This window comes from Aythya fuligula, chromosome 1 (assembly GCF_009819795.1).
Source record: "Aythya fuligula isolate bAytFul2 chromosome 1, bAytFul2.pri, whole genome shotgun sequence".
Classification (NCBI taxonomy): domain Eukaryota; kingdom Metazoa; phylum Chordata; class Aves; order Anseriformes; family Anatidae; genus Aythya; species Aythya fuligula.
The window spans coordinates 103,854,292-103,873,251 of record NC_045559.1 but is presented as its reverse complement, the minus strand read 5'-3'; the positions used below and the strand labels follow the sequence as shown (position 1 = coordinate 103,873,251).

General features: G+C 44.7%; 1 protein-coding gene across 2 annotated transcripts in view; it reads right to left on the bottom strand.

Moving 5' to 3' along the window:
* The window catches only part of TIAM1 (TIAM Rac1 associated GEF 1), a 106,767-nt gene that overhangs the window by 35,878 nt on the left and 51,929 nt on the right, over positions 1-18,960 (bottom strand). For both annotated transcript variants that reach the window (XM_032197828.1, XM_032197820.1), the window contains 5 exons: positions 17,186-17,260; positions 16,001-16,171; positions 10,113-10,217; positions 6,112-6,193; positions 1,572-1,658 (listed from right to left, as the gene is read on the bottom strand). In XM_032197828.1, the coding sequence (XP_032053719.1) occupies positions 1,572-1,658; positions 6,112-6,193; positions 10,113-10,217; positions 16,001-16,171; positions 17,186-17,260 (520 nt within the window). The remainder of the gene's footprint in view (positions 1-1,571; positions 1,659-6,111; positions 6,194-10,112; positions 10,218-16,000; positions 16,172-17,185; positions 17,261-18,960) is intronic.

The following is an 18,960-nucleotide window of genomic DNA, read 5'->3' as shown; positions in this document are numbered from 1 at the left end:
ATAAGTAGAATGGCTACGAAGTAAATGGACCATAAAATCATATTCAAAATGAGGACAAAACAAAGCAAGTCGAGCATTTCGCATTATTTCATTTATTCTGCTCAGTGATGCCATGTCATAATAGCGGCACATTAATATGCTTGTAACCATAAACATCTCATCTAGGGCTCCATTTTACTCATTGTAATCCCTCTTCTGAATCATTTGGGATGAAGCATCATCTATACCGCACTACAATCAGGCATCGGTATAATTCCAGCAATGGCCTAGCTAATGCAGACCAACAGAAAAAGATAAAAGCATAAATCATAAAAATAATTAGGAGAAAATAAAATTTCAGAGTTTTTCATTTGGAAAAAAAAATTAAAAAGATTGAAAAGGAAATACTGCAACTCTTCCAGATAAATTTACTGCAGGAAATGCAGTCAAGTGCAAACATAAATGTAAATAATGCAAGGAAGAGAGAAAGAGCTTTCCTCTCTGCTAACTATGCGTATCTTGTCATAATATCCTGCCAAATCCTGTTATTACAGAAGTGGCTTTTTATATCAGTTATGAAGAGCAATGGATCACTGAAAGTGTGTTTTAGCATGACAGCCCCACAGGAGGCAGTGTGTGTTCATGCATTCATTTAAATTTTCATTCAAACATCTCCTGAAAGCAAAATAAAGACCTGCTGAACCCTGCACCCTCACCCTAGCACTCCCTTTGCTAGCAAGTCAGGGAAACAGTGATGGCAGTTTCCCAGTGAGCAGAATTGGTTCAGCCAGAGCCAGCACCAGGCAGGGGGCTGGAGCTGTCTGGGGAACAACAGGCCCCAAAGCTTTCAGCAGCAGCAAGCTCCTGAGTGAGCTCTGTACTACCACTTAACCGCTCCCAAGAAAACTCTGCAGGTGCTTTTCAGGACTCTGCATGTACTAATGGACAATGATGAGGCGAGCGTTTTCCTGCTCTCCATATTACTCCTTAAAATTTGGTTAGATTTCAGCTGCCCAGACCCTCCTGTGGCTGCAGGAGCAGCAGTGCTGGCACACGAGGGAGGGCGACAAGTGGGAAAAGCAGGATGGGTATGGGAGTATCAGGGTTGGCTTCAGCTTGAGTAAGGCATGACAGAACCGTACCCCTCTCTGCACTAGGACTTGCATGGCAGCCGAGTTGCCTCTGCTGCTTTCTGGCGCAAGTGCTGTCATGCTTTCTGAATATGCTGGGAGCAAAACTAGAGGCAGTAATCCCAGCCACAGAGGGTAACCTGAGAGCTTCTACTGTACCTGTTTATCTTGCAGCCACTGTCTTGAGAGGGCCCTGGCTTTTCTTTCTAGCTGCAAGGGAGGTGCTGACCCTCCTACACACAAAGCAACTCAAAATTAAAAGAGTTTGGCTATAGAGCACAGCTGATTCCGAGAGCAGAACAACCCTATATGCATTACCTCAGGTTCTTGCCAAAAGAACATGATCTTTTCTGGACTGGGATCCTGTTTTGGTGTGTTTATAAAACTTCCATCCCAACAAGCTCACGGTGTACACCAGGATTAAACAAACAATACCAAACGCGACTTAAAAATGTCTTTTACCTTTCTTGAAAGCTAGGCCTGTCTCTTTGACACCATTCACATACAGCCGACGAATCCCTTCTTCTTCCACGGAAGACAGAGAGAAACCTAGGGAGATCCCCAATGACATGGTTAGACAGCAGCAAACAATACAGCATTACCTAACAAGTGCACGCACTACAGTTAAGGCTGTGCCGTGCCTGTCGCGAGCACTGTTCCTGACAAAGTGGTGGAGAATTCCTCCCTTCTCCCTTTCCTTCAACCTTTACAAATAGAAAGCTAACAAGTGAAAGTGGCCGTAAGAAAAAACTGAATTGAATTTCTGAGCTTGCACGTATCCTTTACAGTTTTATTTGAGTATACCACAGCTGCAAAATGTTGGAACACGCTTCCAATTCTCTCGCCACAAAAGGTCACCGCGAGAACTTTGCTGTTTGCAGACAAAGGCTGCACAGAGCTGTGGTTTGTGACCCAAACCAACAACAGCCAGGAAACTGGGAGTTATGGCTGACATGCCATCCGTAACTCGTACAACACAGACCAGTGCCTGCTACAGCAAAACGTCAGCTTCGACTTTCTGAATTTCCTGGGCTGGCCGAGTTTGTAAAAATGCCGCCTTCCCCCTGCCTCTTTCTTTTCTCAGCTGCTCCTGGCACGACCTGTTATTTGCCAAGTCTCAGCTCGGCCCACGTTTTATAGCGGCGTTCGAGAGCCCCAGCACAACCTTACCAACCTTATGCAAGTACTGACACAGCCTTTAATTTTAACAGTGCAAATGGTGCTGTTACATTTGGTTTAGGTGATTTTCTTGCCATTTGTGTTTGACACGGTGCAAGATAACAATGTGTAAAGTAAACACAATGTGTTTAGTTAAATAGGCTTTGCTTATTTACTGTTGAGAGTTATCTGAAGAAGAACATTTGCCTTTCTGAAACTTCATTACTCCCTAAATGGGTATAGGAAACCATTTGCTCCATCTTTTTCCAACTAGAAAAACATTTACAAACCTCTTGGGGGGGAAGATACTTGTTTGACATGGAATCAGCCACCAGCCAAGAGGAAGCAGATGTGCTGGGAGCCTGTTCTGACTTTAGGACTCCCTTCAAGTCGATGGTTATGGATGAGAAGTTATTTTTTCCATATATCATTAAAAAAAAAAAAAAAAAAAAAAAGGAGGGGGAAGAATGTGGCAGCCTAGAAGCTAGGAGCATATGGCCCTTCATGGCTTACTGAGCTACTTGGAACCCACATGCAAGCTCCTCAGCCTGAATAAAAGGAAATTTGTGAAGCTCACTCAACACACCAGATTTGGCAGAGGGAGAAACTCTTGACTAAACAAAAGAGCAGATGTAAAACAAATAGTAGCTAGTGATTGTCATCGCCATGAAGCCTACCTGGAAAACCTTCACCACAGGCCCAGCGGAGCGTGCCCAGGACTTCGGTTTGACTCAGCACAAATTATCAGCTATGACAACAATCACCCTCCTGCAGCTGAAATGCTGTTTGGCTGTACTGCCTTCACTCCAACAACCACACAGTTAAAACAAGGCTGAGCTGCTCCTCAAGTTCTTGTGGCTAACTGTGAGAGGACACCCAACCTTCCCCAAGCTATCCTTTTCTTTTTTCCCCCCAGAAGACAGCTTCCTCCTCCAATCTGTCATTCAACTTTCAGTCAAAAAATAAAATCCAGAGCCATAATTACTAGCAGAAGGGGTGGAAGGAGACAGGGGGATCATCTGGATGAGAAACACTTCAGTCAAGTGTGTATATACATCCACCTATGCTTGCACAGATGCGTATTTGCATGTATGTGTATGTCTGGTTTGTATATGGACACATACAAACGTATAGTTTTTGTCTGAGTGAATTCTCCAGGTGCTGCCACAAACACATGTGCAAGCACTGCGTGAGGAAGGGCAGGAGTGGGTGGACGTGGCAGCGGTTGCATAAGCTGGCATCGCTGCCAGGAAGATTATCATCAAACTGTGCACGGACCCTGAAACACAGCTGTGGAGAGAGGGGTGGTGACCCAGTCAGGGCCTTTTCTCCACCGCAGCGTTTTGATGGCAGGGGAACAAAAGTCAGCATCTTAGAGCGCACAGGGCCACAGAAAAGCAACACAACCCCAGAACAAAGCTGCCTGCACAAAACAACCTCAGCACAAAGGCAGGTACCAGTGAAAGAGGAGAGTATGTGTGTGCCCAGGCAGCACAGCTACAGAAACCAGCTGACATGTCCTGATGGCAAGGTCCAGCACACTGGCCAGGTTCCTCGAGAGCGCCTCTTATCGCAGAGGCGTTGCCAGGATTAATTAATGGCTGCTTGTGAAGGATCCTGAAAATTCAAGGTGATTTGCAAACATTATTATTGCTGTATCTGGGATACTAGCAACAGCAACAGGCAAGGCCACTAATGATTTTCATAATTTTATTCGTTTGTCTTCGTTTCATAAAGACTTTTCCAGTTCTTCTGGAGGAATCATGGCCCAGGGGATTTGGACATATGTTTTTAAAATGTGCAAGTATGAGAAGGGTTGACTGAAGCTGCAGAGAACAAGGAAAGCAATCATAAGAATGAAAAATCCCGTAGCGCCCTGGCTGTTCAGCTGTGGTACTGGCTCCTGACCCCATTCCCAGCACTTGTGAGGGGCTGAGCGTGCTTCTTGCTCTGCCCAGCTGCCTGAGAACCAGCTTCAAAAGCAATCCTGCTCACGGGAAGACTTAGGCGAGATGCTTGGAGACTCTGCAGCCATGTTATTGATTTAGACATCTTTCAAAACAAAACCAGTAGCGAGAGCCCTCGAGCAACCCCGTTAAAAAGAATCTGCGCGGAAACCAGACAGCTCTGATCTTCATGCTGCCATAGCTCGTGTATGGGCTTCAGCTTGCTCTCTGGATTGTAAGAGTATGTGCTGGCAACGCTCATCCCATAAAGAGACTGAGAGTACATAAATGTACTTAACAGACAGGACTGGAAAGAATTTCAGAACGAAGCCCAGCACCAAGAGAGGGTCAGCACAGCTCCGTCACCTCTCCTCTGTTCCCCCTCAGGGGAGGATTTCAGCACACGCTTGTCACTCTATGACCACATGGTACTGTTTTTGAGGCACACACAGACTACAGAAATTCTGCTGTTGTTTAAAGTCAAAGCAAGGTTTGCTGTTTCCTTTCAATGAGAGCGAAGTCAGCTTTTTTGGGCACATTCAGCATTCGCCCTCTGCAGGGTCAGAGCCACTGAACAGATACACCCCGCGTATCGCGCAGCTGATCCCCTTTCACAGGGCATGACAGTGCATTTCGTTGTCTCTCCCATCACTTAAAAAAAAGAGAAAGGAAAAAAAGAGAAAGAAAGAAACAGGAAATGCCACAATACCCCTAATTCTTGCAGTCCTTTCAGCCCTAGCATAATTACTGAACCTAGGGCCATTGCTGTGCTAGTTCTGATTTCTTTCTCAGGCCTTCAGTATTCAACCCACAGTCAGTACTACTGCTTTGTAGCAGTGCTCTCTGTTTGGATGGCCTGCAGCTGTATAATAAGCAGTTCGGGAATTCAGAATTATTCTAGTCATTAAAACAGAATATTTAGATAAACAGTAAAAAGATGCAGATTGGCTTCCCGCAGGGTGGGTTGCACAAATAATGTTAAAAAACACTACAGAAACTGTAATTGCTAGACCAAAGGGCAACCTCGCCAGGCTGGAGGTTTACAGCTTCAAATATACTCAAAAGATAACACAACCACCCCCACGGAAAGACTGGGAATTTTGCTGAAATCACACAGGGAGGAGTTCCCCCATTTTACATGCAGATCTCTGTAAGATGTGGTGTATTTTGGTTCCAGGAGTCCAAAAGGGGCTCCTTGAGAACTGGGTGTGCTTGGGGCCAAGCTCCCCCAACCTCAGGAACAGCTGGGCAGGATAGGGACCCACCTTACAGACCTGCAGCAGGCAGGGAAAGGGGACAAGGAGCTCCTCCTGCAACAGCTGCCCAGCTGCAGAGCTCATGAAGCCTCCCACTTGCAGCAATTCTTCTGTCTGCATCCCTGCCACCATGCCTGGTGCTGCCTCGGGGAGACTGGGAGAGGATGGGGTGAGGAGGGGGAGACCCCACTGGCAGCCCCAAGCTGCATCAGCAGCCCTCTGCCAAACCCAGCTCTGCTGCAGGGCCCCCACGAGCACAGCAAGGCAGGAATTCACGTGGGATGTGACAAGCAGCAAAGGATGCCACGTGCTGCCAGCGCTCAGTCCCACAACCTCTGTGTGTGGTGCTTTGAGGGACGAGAAAAACAAGCAAACATTTGTCCTTTCTGCCACTGTAGCTCTCATCAAAGAGCCGCATATCCCACAGCCTGAGCACCGGGAAAAACAGTGCTGAGTGCATTACAATAAAACCATCCTGCTTCAGGGCAGGGGAGCCAGCTTTCTGTGGATGGCACAGGAATGGGATGTGCTTTCCTTACTTTGTTAACAGGCCTTTCGGGTATAGCAATCAATAGCAAGCAGTTACTTACACTAGAATTGACTTGGTAGGAAGATAAAAACAAATTGAGGAGAGAAACTTACCATAAATATCAGAGGATGCATCAGACTTCTCTATTTGAATGTGCTGCGTAATTTTCTGACAGATTTCTATTTCTTTGTAAAGCTGAATAGAAGAAAAAAAGAAAAGAAAAAAAAAACATAAAAATGCTTTACTGTGGGAAGACACATTAATTGCGATAATTTTGAACAGACTTCTTTCTTAATTACAGGATGGAGACATAGACTGTGATCATTACCTATTGGAAAATTTTTCTCCACATGCATGAAACGTATGAGCAGTGTCACTACGCCTTACTGTTAAGAAAATAATTAAAGAGGAGGAAGCCAACATAAAAGCAAGGACACATCCATTCCACTCTCTCACACAAGAAAAAGAGCTTCGATGCCTACTCTTGTATTTAGTGGGAAGTCATCATTTATCATTAAGTGTTTATATTACTTAGAGTAAGACCTTGCAGGAATTGAATGATTTTGTAGTATTAAAGTCACAGATAGGGATTTTGCTGCTTAAATACATTCCTTAATTTGCTACAGACTTTATATGCAGCTCTTTTTTCAGCATGAAATTTCACCTTTAGCACGTTTATGTTTATTTGTGCCGACAAAAGCTCCCAAGTCTTTGAAATTGTCATTAGCATCCTTCCTGGGAGACCGGCACAAATTCACACCTCTGGGTGGCAACTCAGAAGCCTGAGCACCCGCTCGCAATTCTCATGCCAAGCAAGGCCTCAGCTGCACCCCTGCACTCTGTACCCCTCCCTCAGAGAGCACAGGGTAAGGTAAGAGGAATCATGCTTTTAAATCACTTAGGTCCTTGTGCCTTGCCTTACTTACTGTTATATCACAGTCCTACCTCTCAACTCCTAACACATGAGCTGGTACCGGGGCCTGTCACACGGTCTCAGACAGGGAAATCCCATTTTTCCAGACATTTGGAGACTCTGAACTGACATCTCTGGGAGTCAGCCCTCACTTTCTCAAAGCCATTCTGAAAACCTCAGTCTCAGCACAGGTTTGAAGCTATTTTTTGCCACAGCACAGGCTGGGTGGGACTTTGCTAATAAACCAGCCTTTCATCTTTGGAAAAAATCATACCCACAGGTGAATGAGAGTTCAAAGGTAAAGATTTTGTTTAAAATGCTGGTGTGACTGTGTCAAAAAGCAATTCACAATAATTAAGTTAACATTTTAAAACCGTACATTAGTGTTTGGACCAAAGCGTTTAATCCACTTCTTTAAAAAAGAAAAGTAACTCATTAGTAAAGGGTTCCTTTAATAAATACATAATTTTATCTCCTGCTTCTACCAACACTTATACATCTGTTTAATGCAAATATTATGCGCTACAGAACAGTTGTATACCCACTTAAATGGTTTTATATAGCAAGATAAAATGTAAAATTCAATGAGGATGCCATGCTAGCGTTGCTTTTAAAATGTGGCTTTCAAATATGGGAACATATTATTCCGCACTTGAAAATGAGTCAAATGACATTCACAAAATCTCAGCCAGATTTCAGTAAAGACTTTTTTAAAAGTAGAAAGAAAAAAAAAAAAAAAGAAAAAAAAAAAGGAGTGAAAACTGCAGTGTTTTCAGAACAAAAACTGTCTGAACCCTGCAGTTATCTCAATGAGAAAGCTATCTGGATGAGCATGCAAGACTTGAAACAAGGATGGCCAGTGAGGGATCCAGGGCACAGGGACAGGGGAACTGCTCACTGCCTTCACCCTGAGAAGAATCCCCATGGAAAAGGAGGCAAATACCTGGGACCCACAGGCTGCTGTGGAGCTGCCCAGACCACAGCCAGACCAGGCAGCAGCACTGAGCTGACAGCAGCATTTCTGTGCCCCATGGAGCCACCATCCCAACCCCAAAGGCAGGCAGCACATTTGGGCTGTGGATGCTCGTGCTGCTGATACTGCAAGTTTGTGGGAGCTCTGCTCGGAGGGGTTTAATAGCAATACCAGGAGCATCCAAGGGGGTTTGCTAATAGGCTTCCCAGGGAAGTGGTTGAGTCACCAGCCCTGGAGGTCTTTAAGAGACGTTTAGATGTAGAGCTTAGTGATGTGGGTTAGTGGAAGACAGGTTAGTGTTAGGTCAGAGGCTGGAATGGGTGATCTTGGAGGTCTCTTCCAACCTAGATGATTCTGTGATTCTGGGATTCAGGATTGCCTCCTGACAACACTGTCCCCTTGATCCACTTCAGTCCTTCTGTTCCTCCTGGTGTTTCTTAAAGCAGCTTTTGGGGATCTATCATTACCTGAATTTTCTCAAGCTTGTCACCTGCTTGCTCCTTTTTCCTCTACACTTTTGGTCTTGTCCCAGCATCCTTTCCCAGGGCTACTTTTCACTGCAGCCCCAATGCCTTCGCTGGTGAGATGTCCAGAGAGGTCTCCAGTCTCCTGCTTTCATCTGAAAGCAACAACTAAATCCTACCCAACGTAGGAACCCAAGTCTGGCACGTCACGCTTCAGTCAAAACATTCCAACGCTTAGTTTACAATAAAAGGTGCTTAAAAATACAACTGCCTGGTGCAGCACCTAATGCTAAATATCCGTCTCCAAGCCCTCAGTAACATTTTTAACACATAATAAACCACACTCGTGAATTTTTGAAAGACTACGTCAGAACACAAAGCATCACCGTTAATGTTTTAAAGAGGAATGGAATATGGACATTTAATCTCCATTTCTTATTTAAATGCATCTTCTATGTGCTGCAAGAAAAAGGAATACCATCAGAAGAAATGATGTTTACCTTTTCTGCAGTAATGTATTGTAAAAGCATTTTAGTAGGTGGAAGATAGCTCTAGCAAGGTATTATTATGGCAAAACTATTATAAAGAGCTTTTCAGGAGACCACAAAAATAGGGTCATTAGTTTCATCATGCTGCAAGAGAATAATTTCATTTAACACTTGAATAAAAGTAACTCCGATTTTCTCATGAAACAAGCATACATGCACACACAAGCACACATACAAATGCATATTGATTTAATGATGCTGCATTAGGTATGATCCTACCTACACTATAACCTTTCAGCATGTCATTAGTCCTACAGACTGTGGAGTTGTGTTGTGATTTCAGTTTTTCAGAATAAACAGCAAGTGATGACCATGTCAATCCTATATCCCATCAACATAAGGCAACTCCCCAAAGCCCTTCCAGGCAATGAAAGCCACAAGCTGTCTTCTCTGGGTTTTAATCACCACTCCCAGCTATGTTTCACCTCCCAGTTTAGTACTTTCTCAGTAACACTTTTTTTTAAACAGTGGTAACGGCAAACCCCAGTTCTTTAGTAAATGAACAAAAGCATTCATAACTGGGAAAGTTCTACTTTTTATAAAATAAAACAGCCACCAATAAAAAGGACTTTAAAACGCGTTAGAGCATGCATGTGTAAAATCATAGTGTTAAAGCACGACACTAATTCTGTTTGGTCTTTTTTTTTTTTCATCTCTGATTTCAAAATTCCTTTGAAGTCTGCTTTTGAGATTCATGATATGAAAACATCCCAATGAAGCAATTAGGAACGTATATTCTCACACATAACTCCAGAGCTTTTTAAGTTCAACATTTACCTTCCCATTCAGAAAAAAAAGGGAAAAAAAAAACCTTTTGCTTTTCCTCCCTCCCTTAAAAAATCAAAGCGATCTGAAGAAGTTGTATTCAGGCCTCAACAGTATGTCTTGAAAATAAACGAGGAAAATAAGAACAAGAGGAAAAGGCAGCCTTGAGAGATATTAAGCTTAAATGTACGATACAGTAACCCTCGCCCATTACCAATGGTTCTTCCTTCTCTCCCTTCCACACAGAGCCATGCACGCACACACACATAAGCAAAACACCAACTCTCTCCACTAGATGAAACGTCTGGAGAGATTACTTTACTGCAGGCCAATTTGCTATGGCCTTCATAGCGCTGTAATTGCAAGTTAAAAAGCATAACTGCTTATTACAAACACTAATTAATAGTGTCCTACACAGTGTCATGTAATTTTGCTCAAGGGGTAGCATTACCAATTCATAGATATCCTCTTCTGGCTTTGGTACGTAAAACTGAATCTGGTTTTCAATCAGGAATTTCAGACGCAGGTAGTGAGCGGAGTGATCCAGCTGGTGAGTCTGTCAGAAATGGAGAAGAAGCTTTGTAAGACAAGAGCAATGGCTCAAATTATCTATACTCAGAAAACGGCATGACATTCAGAGAGAAAAAGGTGGAGGTGCTCCAGCACCATCTGTCATAAGAGGACCGTGATCTCCTAACTCGAACAAGAATCCAAACCTTCTCCTCTTACCCAAAAGCAAGTGCTCATTTAACCTGCTCAAGACGTCAAGGACAGTGCTACTACTCTAAGCAGCCTCTTTGCTTCTGCTTATTTCACAATTCTGCTCTGTCTCAGGAATAAGCAAACGCTATTAAAGCAGAAGACTGGGAGCAGACCTTTTGTACACACAGTGAGTTTAAAAGGAAAAATTTTTCTGCTTGTTTTTTAGCATCTTCATAATTTAGCAAGTATATATGGTGTAGTAAATTTCAAGCAAGGTTATATAAAAAAATCTGTACGTTCTTTAAATTCAAAACAACCCAGGACACGCTGGCTTTAAGAGGCTAAAAGAAGCCGGGAGTTGTGTACTGGGTTACCTCCCAGTGGAAACAGGTCACACCATTTGAATGAATTAGTTATAATTAGCTGAGGATATGGCATTTGGTCTGGGAGATGTTAACGACCTTTCCTCAGCACGATTAATAAGCTCAACTGAAGCAGCGGTTAATGCAGTGTGTAATCAAACACGTTCAGAAGGGTGATAAACACAAAGAACGTCATTCAGGAGTTACTTGCAAAGTTCATAAACTGTTGACTAAAGCTGATGAAAAATCCAGAAGTGATTCACAGATAGAGCAGGTAAATTTAGCTCACTGCCACCTCTGAACTCCCATTATTATTCCATGCTTTGATACATCTGCCTTTTCATCTCGGATTAGCAAATTACCCAAATCTCCAAGGTTGCACTAAAAACAACATCTCGTCTGAAAATTCGTGCACAAATGTCACCGTTCCCTATTTGTTAGGTGTTGCCCTCGTGTTTTTTAAAGGCTCGCTTATCCGGTTGAAGCCAAGCTGATGATACACCGAGACTCAGCTGACTGATGAGACAGCCCGGATGATGAGTAATGCACACCGAGTGACCTGCAGAGAAGAGCACGCCCTGACTGAGCAAACTCTTCAGCAAGTATTCGGGGAACAGCGACCATTTTTGAACATCTGGATTAGGCAATGAACAAAAAATAGCCACCGATGCAAAAATAAAAGGCAGGTCTATTGCTGCACCCTACGTATTGCTGCATCCCGGTATGTCTGATTCAAAAACCAAATTATTCTTACATGAAACTGAGTACCTGAAATGGGATAAACCCCTGCAATCTGGACAAATGCCTAGTTCATTAAATAAGGAATCCGAAATCTATCAAAAGCCAAAATAAAGCAACTGCATGTGGGAGAGCCTCAGCATCTCCCCCCTTTTTCTTTTTTGGTAAACATTTGGCCAGCCCTGCTCATTGTTTAATGACCATTTTTCCTAGTTTTGTCTCCTACATGCACATATATATGAACACCCCAGGAATTCCTGGGAAGCAGAATTGGTTGTAATTGTTCAGAAATTCTCCATAGGAATCCTAGTTCCGTTTCTGGTCAGATTAATTTAAGATCCCTAGACACAAACTGAAGAGCATCGTGCACATGAATTAAACAAAAACAGGGAGGAGACATAAAAACACAGATAGCACATCTGAAGACTGGAGGAAAAAGCCCATGATGAGTCTCACTGAAAGTTTGTGAAACACTTGAGCCATTTGAAGCAATTAGTGGGGAAAAAACGGTATGTGGAAAACCCATACTAGCAGAAAAATTAACCAGGCAACCTAACAGCCTGCTCCTGCCACTGAATTGAATCTTCTTGTGGTCTCCTGTGCTGAAGATCTCTCATGTCTTCTGCATTTCATACAGCTCCAGGTATGGCCAAGTGAAAGCCACCCAGCAAATGCCAGGTCAGCCAGACTTACGCTGTGTAATTAAGTGTAATTTAGCATAGCCCGGGGTTCGGTGAGAGCCCCCATCCACAGCTGTGTGTTTTATTGCTTCCAAACAGACCTCTGAATGCCTTCCCATAGCAGAGGACATCAGAGACACTTCTCGGGGTGCCTGAGGGCTAGTCGGGAGGCCAGCAGAGATCACAGCCTGTTGTAGAGGGACATCAGTGGATCCAGCTCGGGGCCTCAAGGCACTCGGACACAAGATGCTGCAGGCTGGGAGCAGCCTCAGCTGCACTGGTGGGGCAGGTTGTGCTCACATCTACCTGCCCCGTGCTGTTCAGCCCCTGCCCTGATACCATCCTAACAGAGGAGCCGTCCCCGCAGGCGAGTGGCTTCACCTACACTTCCCGGCAGTCCTTGAAAGGGCTCCTGCTGGCTTTGATACCTGCATCAGGCGCAGGGACGGATGCTGATGCCTCTGATCTCACGCCTGTCGGTCCTGCAGGGAGATTTGCTCGGGAGAAAATTGTGCAGGACGTTTTAGAGAGTAGGAGGGAGCTAAACACAAGATGACAGATGCTGCATGGAAGCTCCGAGCTACCCAGAGCAGGGCACTGCCGAAAGAGGCCACTGGATAAACCTCACGTAGCTTTTGAGCCACTCATTTCTTCCAGGAAACACCACTGGCCATGGTGGATATTGCTGCATCCACTGCATTCACTGCACTGCATCCACTACACTGCGGCCCCATCTGTGCCAGAAAACGGGAGTCATCCTCATTAAAGCTGTGATGCTGCAGCACATGAGCCAGAACATTTAGGTGATTAAAAATTGTACAGCTGCAGCAAGGCCTTGTCTGCAGCGAAATCTGACATTAGTAATTTTCAAATAGAGGCACAATTGTCTACTGAAGTGAAAGGATAGGGTCCTCTTGAAGAGGAAACAGCCAGTCTGCCCTAAAAGCCATACTTTTCTCCCACTTTTTTTCCTGTTGCTGGTCTAGCTGCATCCATATGTGGGAAGGTGGGAGCAGAAACAGTGCAGCTTTAGTGATATCCATACCCTTTCAAGACCACCCAAAACACCTTTTAGCAGTACAAAGAAGCTGCTTGGTTTATTTATTTCTCTCCTAATAAGTCTGGCTATGTCTGGACTAAATTAAGCAAGTAACCCAATTTAAAGCCTAACCTGACAGCTCAGCCAGTGTGCTCTTGAAGCAGAATTTACAGGCTGGGGTGTGAAACAGTTCAACAGGCTCCGAGTGGCGTAGCAGGACGGCACACAGCCTGAGCTAGTCACCCACTTCAGCTCCCCGCGAGTTAAAGTGGGGACAGGCACCTCCTGAGGACCATTCAGCCCGACCGTAGACACATCCAAGGCAGCTGGATTCATCCCACTGCTTGACTCCTGTCTGGACAGGGACGTACAAGAAAGGCTGTATTTTTTCAGCTTGGTGTGGGAGGGACTTAGGACTGAAGTTACAGCATCGTGGAAACACGCTGGTGAGCCCGGCGCATTATTCCAGCTTTGCACCTGTGTGGCCCGAGCCTTTTCTGCTGGAACACATCAGCTCCCAGTCAAAGCAAGCCCGCAGAGCATCAGGCTTAAGTCGCTGCCTGGAGACTTTTAGCACAGATCCAAAGAGCACGAGGAAATCTGCCTCTTGCCCCTCACGCCGTCTATTTCGGTAACAGTGGGAAAACAGCAGCTCTTTTGCTTCTCACTTTTTATACAGTTCAGGCAGAAGATGAAATGCCACGTGGTCTGCTATGCTCAGTTTCTGGTGTTATTCTCTCCATACTGCTCCTGCCTACATCCATATGCACTGTACGTGCTTCTACTCAGTTTTAAGACATAGCCTTATGCAAATTTTAGTAATTTGTACACACACGCTCACACCGATAGCTATTATCCAATGGAAACAACTTAATGCATCTATACTGATTTTTTGCCTTCCGAGAGATGCTATTAGTTAAATCTTAGGAGAAATATTCGAGAAACCACTTCAAAATATGCTTTAGACTCTCCTCCCACCAATCTTGAATCATAAAAGTGTCACAAAGCAGCCTCCAAAACCTAACTCGCTGTATAATAACAAGCAGCAATGTTAGTATAAGAACACATTTTCTACAATGACTTGAGTGCACTTAATGTTCTCCAACAGAATAATCAAGCTCAGTTTAATAGCACAGATAGATTTAAGCACATCTACAAACATGAAGAGGTTTTATATGAAATGTAGATCTTGAAATGTTTACTGTACCAGAACTTGACTGGTTCTCAGATGGCAGATGGCAAACTGATGTGAAATGATGTGGATCAGATATTAAAGGGGGGAAAATGAGCTGAATGCAAGAGACAGAAGAAAGAGATCGATTATTAAAAGTGATAGAAAAGAAGGCATCCATCAGTGTTTTCCAGACTGAAAGCTCTTACAGAAAAGGAAAGAAACAGATAATAGCTGTTTAAAAAAGCAAACACTCACCCACCTCCCCATCTCCCTACACACCACCACCCACTACGACCGAAACACAGTGAGAGACCAGATCCTCAGCCGGTCGATACCGAAACCGATGGAGCTCCACCAATTTACTCCAGCTAAGGATGTGGCCCCCGAGTTAATCACCCTTACCCAAAGGAAAATATAAGCCCTAAAAATAAATCATTATGTGTCATCCAGCTTCCCTATTATGTCTCTCTCCAAAAATGTCAGCTTTCCCTAAATACAATGAAGAGCTTTCACGAGCTGCAGCAGCCTTTAATAGTGCACCTGGCGGAGAGATAAGCACACTGTATAATTACTCCAAACAAACGCCTTGCTCTCACCTTCCCTCTCTTTGGAAGCACATGCAACATGTTCTAGAAGTCCCCAAAGTTGGGCTCCTAACAGCAATAAATGTTTTCTTTTCTCGTGCTGTTGTTGTTGTACAAAAGAGGACTCACTTTTCAGAGCAGCACGTGACACGAGTTGGGTCTAGTTTGCAGTCAGCTGGGTAGTGGAAAACAGACATTATGTGGATGCCAGAACTGAAAGCTTGTATTTAATTTGTCAAAGCTTTAAACTTCTCTGCTGAGACGTAGCTGTTTTTAATGGCCTAACGTCTGATATTTCATCTCGCAAAGAAATCCAGGTGTTTTTTCTGCAGATAAAAGCTTTCTTCTCGCTCCCCTCCCACCACCTACACGAGGTGAGTCTGTCTCCGCAATGCAGACAGCGAACACCGGCACCTTCTCCCACTCCTGGCACTGCTGCTTCTCTGTGCCTTCCTCCCTCACACCGAGCAGAGAGGGGAAGCAGAATGGGGAAGGAGGGAAGGAAGAACAGCACCTGGGAACAGGGTGGCCTGGGAGAGATCAGCCTGCTTGTCTGGTGGCGGAGGAAAGACGTTATGGAGGGGCTGGTGGAGTTGGGGGCACTGGGATGGTCGAGAGAGCATGGGGCAACTGCATGACTCCAGCAAAAGGAAGCAGGATGGGGGACAGGGGCTGGGATGCTGGGGGAAAGAGAAAGGAGAAGGGTCCTGTGCACAGCTTGGCCTCTGGTGAAGGGAGAGAGGGTGGGTGGGTGGGTGAGAGGCAGCAGCACCAGTGGGGCAGGGCGTGAAGGCACTTCAGAGACTCACGCACAGTGCCTGGAGTGCAAAGGGCAAAAATCAACCCGCCTTCCTCTCCTCACACCCAACTGTGTTTGTCCTATGTGGTGCTGGCGTGATTTTACAGAAAAATTCGGTGTAATTCACATTTCTCATCTAACATACTCAAGCAGGGGAGAAAGTCACTGTAAGGCTTAACCAAAAGGACTCAAGTCAAAGCGCTCAGGGTTGTAGGGTTGTAGGCATTCTGCCCTGCTCCAGGGCAGGCTGGCGGCCTTTACCTTGCAAATCATTTCCAGCACATCTCGCGTGGTGTCCCCAGGGCGGATGACTGTCAGGGCAGGCTGGTTGTTGGGCAGGCAGAACCAAGACGGCGTGAAATACTCGTGAACCCAAATATCACAGTCGGGATTGTGCTGATGGACACTGCTCAGCGCCACTTCTTTTTCCCTCTAAACAGACAAAATCCATTATGACTAAAAGAGCCAAGTAAGATCTCCTTCTGCATCAGTTACAAGTGCAAGGAACATTACATGCTGCATAAAAAAAGCCCTCCTGTAAGTGAAGACATTTTATTCATAAACCTAGATCGAAGGCTTGTCTGGACTGGCAAACTTTGCAGTTTTACCTGAGCAGTATAAAGTCTGCCTTCCCGTGCCACCCACACAGCTAAGCTGGTGCAAAGTGTGTATCCTGGGATTTCACCCTATGGCTACTGGGAATGCTAGGAATGCAACAAAAAATAATAATGATAAAAAGAGCTTTAAAATTAAAACTTTGCACTTTATCTCCTAGTAAACCAATCCAAGGCCAACAAAACTGATGTAGGTGCTGCATGTCCTGTGCCTAGCAATGGCAAAGCAGCAAATCTTAGCATTTATTTTGATTTTCCTGTCTTTTCTACATCCGTGTTATACTACAAGCTATAAATCTCCATGAAGTGATGAAGCTGCAGAATTGCTATTTGCTTCAAGTGGGCTCATGCAGCTAAATCCATATTCACTACATGAAGAATGTGCCCCTTAGCACTGTCTTAATGCTGTTTTATAGTTGGCTTTCTCTGGGGAAAGAGAAAGCAGTTGTAATTGTTTCTACAAACGCAGAAGCTCACAGAAGCACGAGAAAACAAACCAGAAAACTCTGTGCTTCATAGTTGCAATAACCCTAAATTATGAAAATCCCATATGGTCACCATAATAAGCTATTTCCCAGAGCCAGCGGAGTCTGGTCCTCCTGTAGGAAGGCACCTCCCTGGTGTGCAACACCAACACTCCTCTGGGCCTGGCACCCCTCTCTGTGCTCATGATGCCAAGCACAGTGAATGCTTGACCATGGGAAATCAGCTCAGACTGCCCTACAACACACAGAGGATCCCTCTCCCTTCCCTTCCCTTCCCTTCCCTTCCCTTCCCTTCCCAGGGCTCCATGTTCCCTCTTACATCCCAGAACCAATGCTGCTGCGTTTACCTTGCCATCTGGGACCGTGTCGTCAAAGATTCCTTCGAGGGATTTCTTTACTGAATCAACTCCTTCACCAAACACCTGAGGAACAGAGCAACTCTGTTTTAAAACGCGAACAAACCTCTGCACCATCTGCAGGACAAGACTAAGGCCTGACTTGATTGAACCACTGCATCATAAGGGTTGGGGGCAAACAATGTACCCGATACCCAGCATGGAAATCAACCCAAAAAATGTAAGCATTCATCTCAAAAACAGAAAAAAAAAGGAAAATACCAGCTTGTTAAAAAGGATGGGGAGCGCACTGTAGGCTGGTTGCTGGGCACCACACTGAAAGATGAGATGTCGATTGTGCTTAGTGGTCTGTCACTGGCTTACTATGCAGGGCTGGACAGATTTTATCTCCTTTTGTGTTCAGTTTCCCCATCTGGAACAGGGTGGGGGACTGCACGGGACTGTACCAGGCAGGCACCCAACGAGGCACACCTGCAAAACCCAGCTTGCCCTTTGCACAGCTCTAAATTAGCTGCAGCTGAGCGTAGGGGAGAACAATAAGGTTTTTGCTACAGCAGATACTTAAGCTTACAGCTCAGAAGTTAAATTTTACAGCTCTACGTCACCACAGGTTTATGATCAAGTTGCTGGTTTTGACTGTGGACTATACTGTACCTCAAACGAAGCAGAAACAGGTCACCTCACTTAGAGAATTTACAGTTTACAGCCTCAGCTTTGGGAATAATTGCACACTACTGAGCAAGCACAGGCGAAAAGCATTCAGACTTTATATTTAGGCATTCCACTGCTTTCTCAAAACTTCACTTTTTGTTTGACTCTCTCCGGCATGACTTTTCGTTAACCTGGAACAAAATCCCTTTTCATGCCTGGGAGTACTGGAGGAGTTAGGGGGCTGAGGCTGGGGGCAGGGACAGGAAGCATGAATGCATTTATCCCCGCTGGAAGGAAAAAAAAAAGTGTCACAGAGTGAAGACACAGCACAGGAAGGACCCTAGCTCAGGACAAGAGATTGTGCTTGATGTGGGGAAATTAAGCACAAAGCAAGAGGGATGCCTCAGCACCAGCGCGAAGAATTGAGAATGTGCTCACAGAGGCATCTGGTACTTCCCGGTGAAGCCCACAGCTTTTGCTCAGGCATTACATATTAGTTGAACTTTTAATGTCTCGCTCAAAACAAGCTCAACAATTTTACAGCATTAATCTCTGCTAAACAAAACAAACACCCACTGGTGCTTTAAAAGAAGGAAGGAGTAATCACAGGGCACGGAACAAAACAGGTCCCGAGCATTCCCCCCCAAAAAAAAAAGTGAAAGAAGACAAAGAAAAGGCAACATTTCCTGCAATTAGATGAGGTATGGCTCTCAAAAACTGAAAGCTGTAATTAGAGATGTTTGGAAAGAATAACAGGGAAGTACCTTCCTAGCACACTGAAACACATTTTCTAGAGAAATATCTGGGGAGTGACTGGGTGGAAACCTTTCACCTTTAGCTTTTTAAAAATTCAAAGCAAAACAGTGACTGTCCCTACTAAATACAAGGGGGTTTGTTGCTTTACAAAGTTTTCCCCAAACTCAGCTACATTTAAAATATTCTACAAACTCCTATTTTGGACTTAAAGAAACAAACAAGTCTCCACTTTTTTTTTTTTTCCTTCCAAAGCTGTCTGGTTTATACTGTTGCCTTGTTACTCCTGAGTTTAAGAGAACGGCAAAAGCTGAAGCAACAGAAATGCAACAGGAGTAACGCAACCCAGTCAGCAAAAAAAA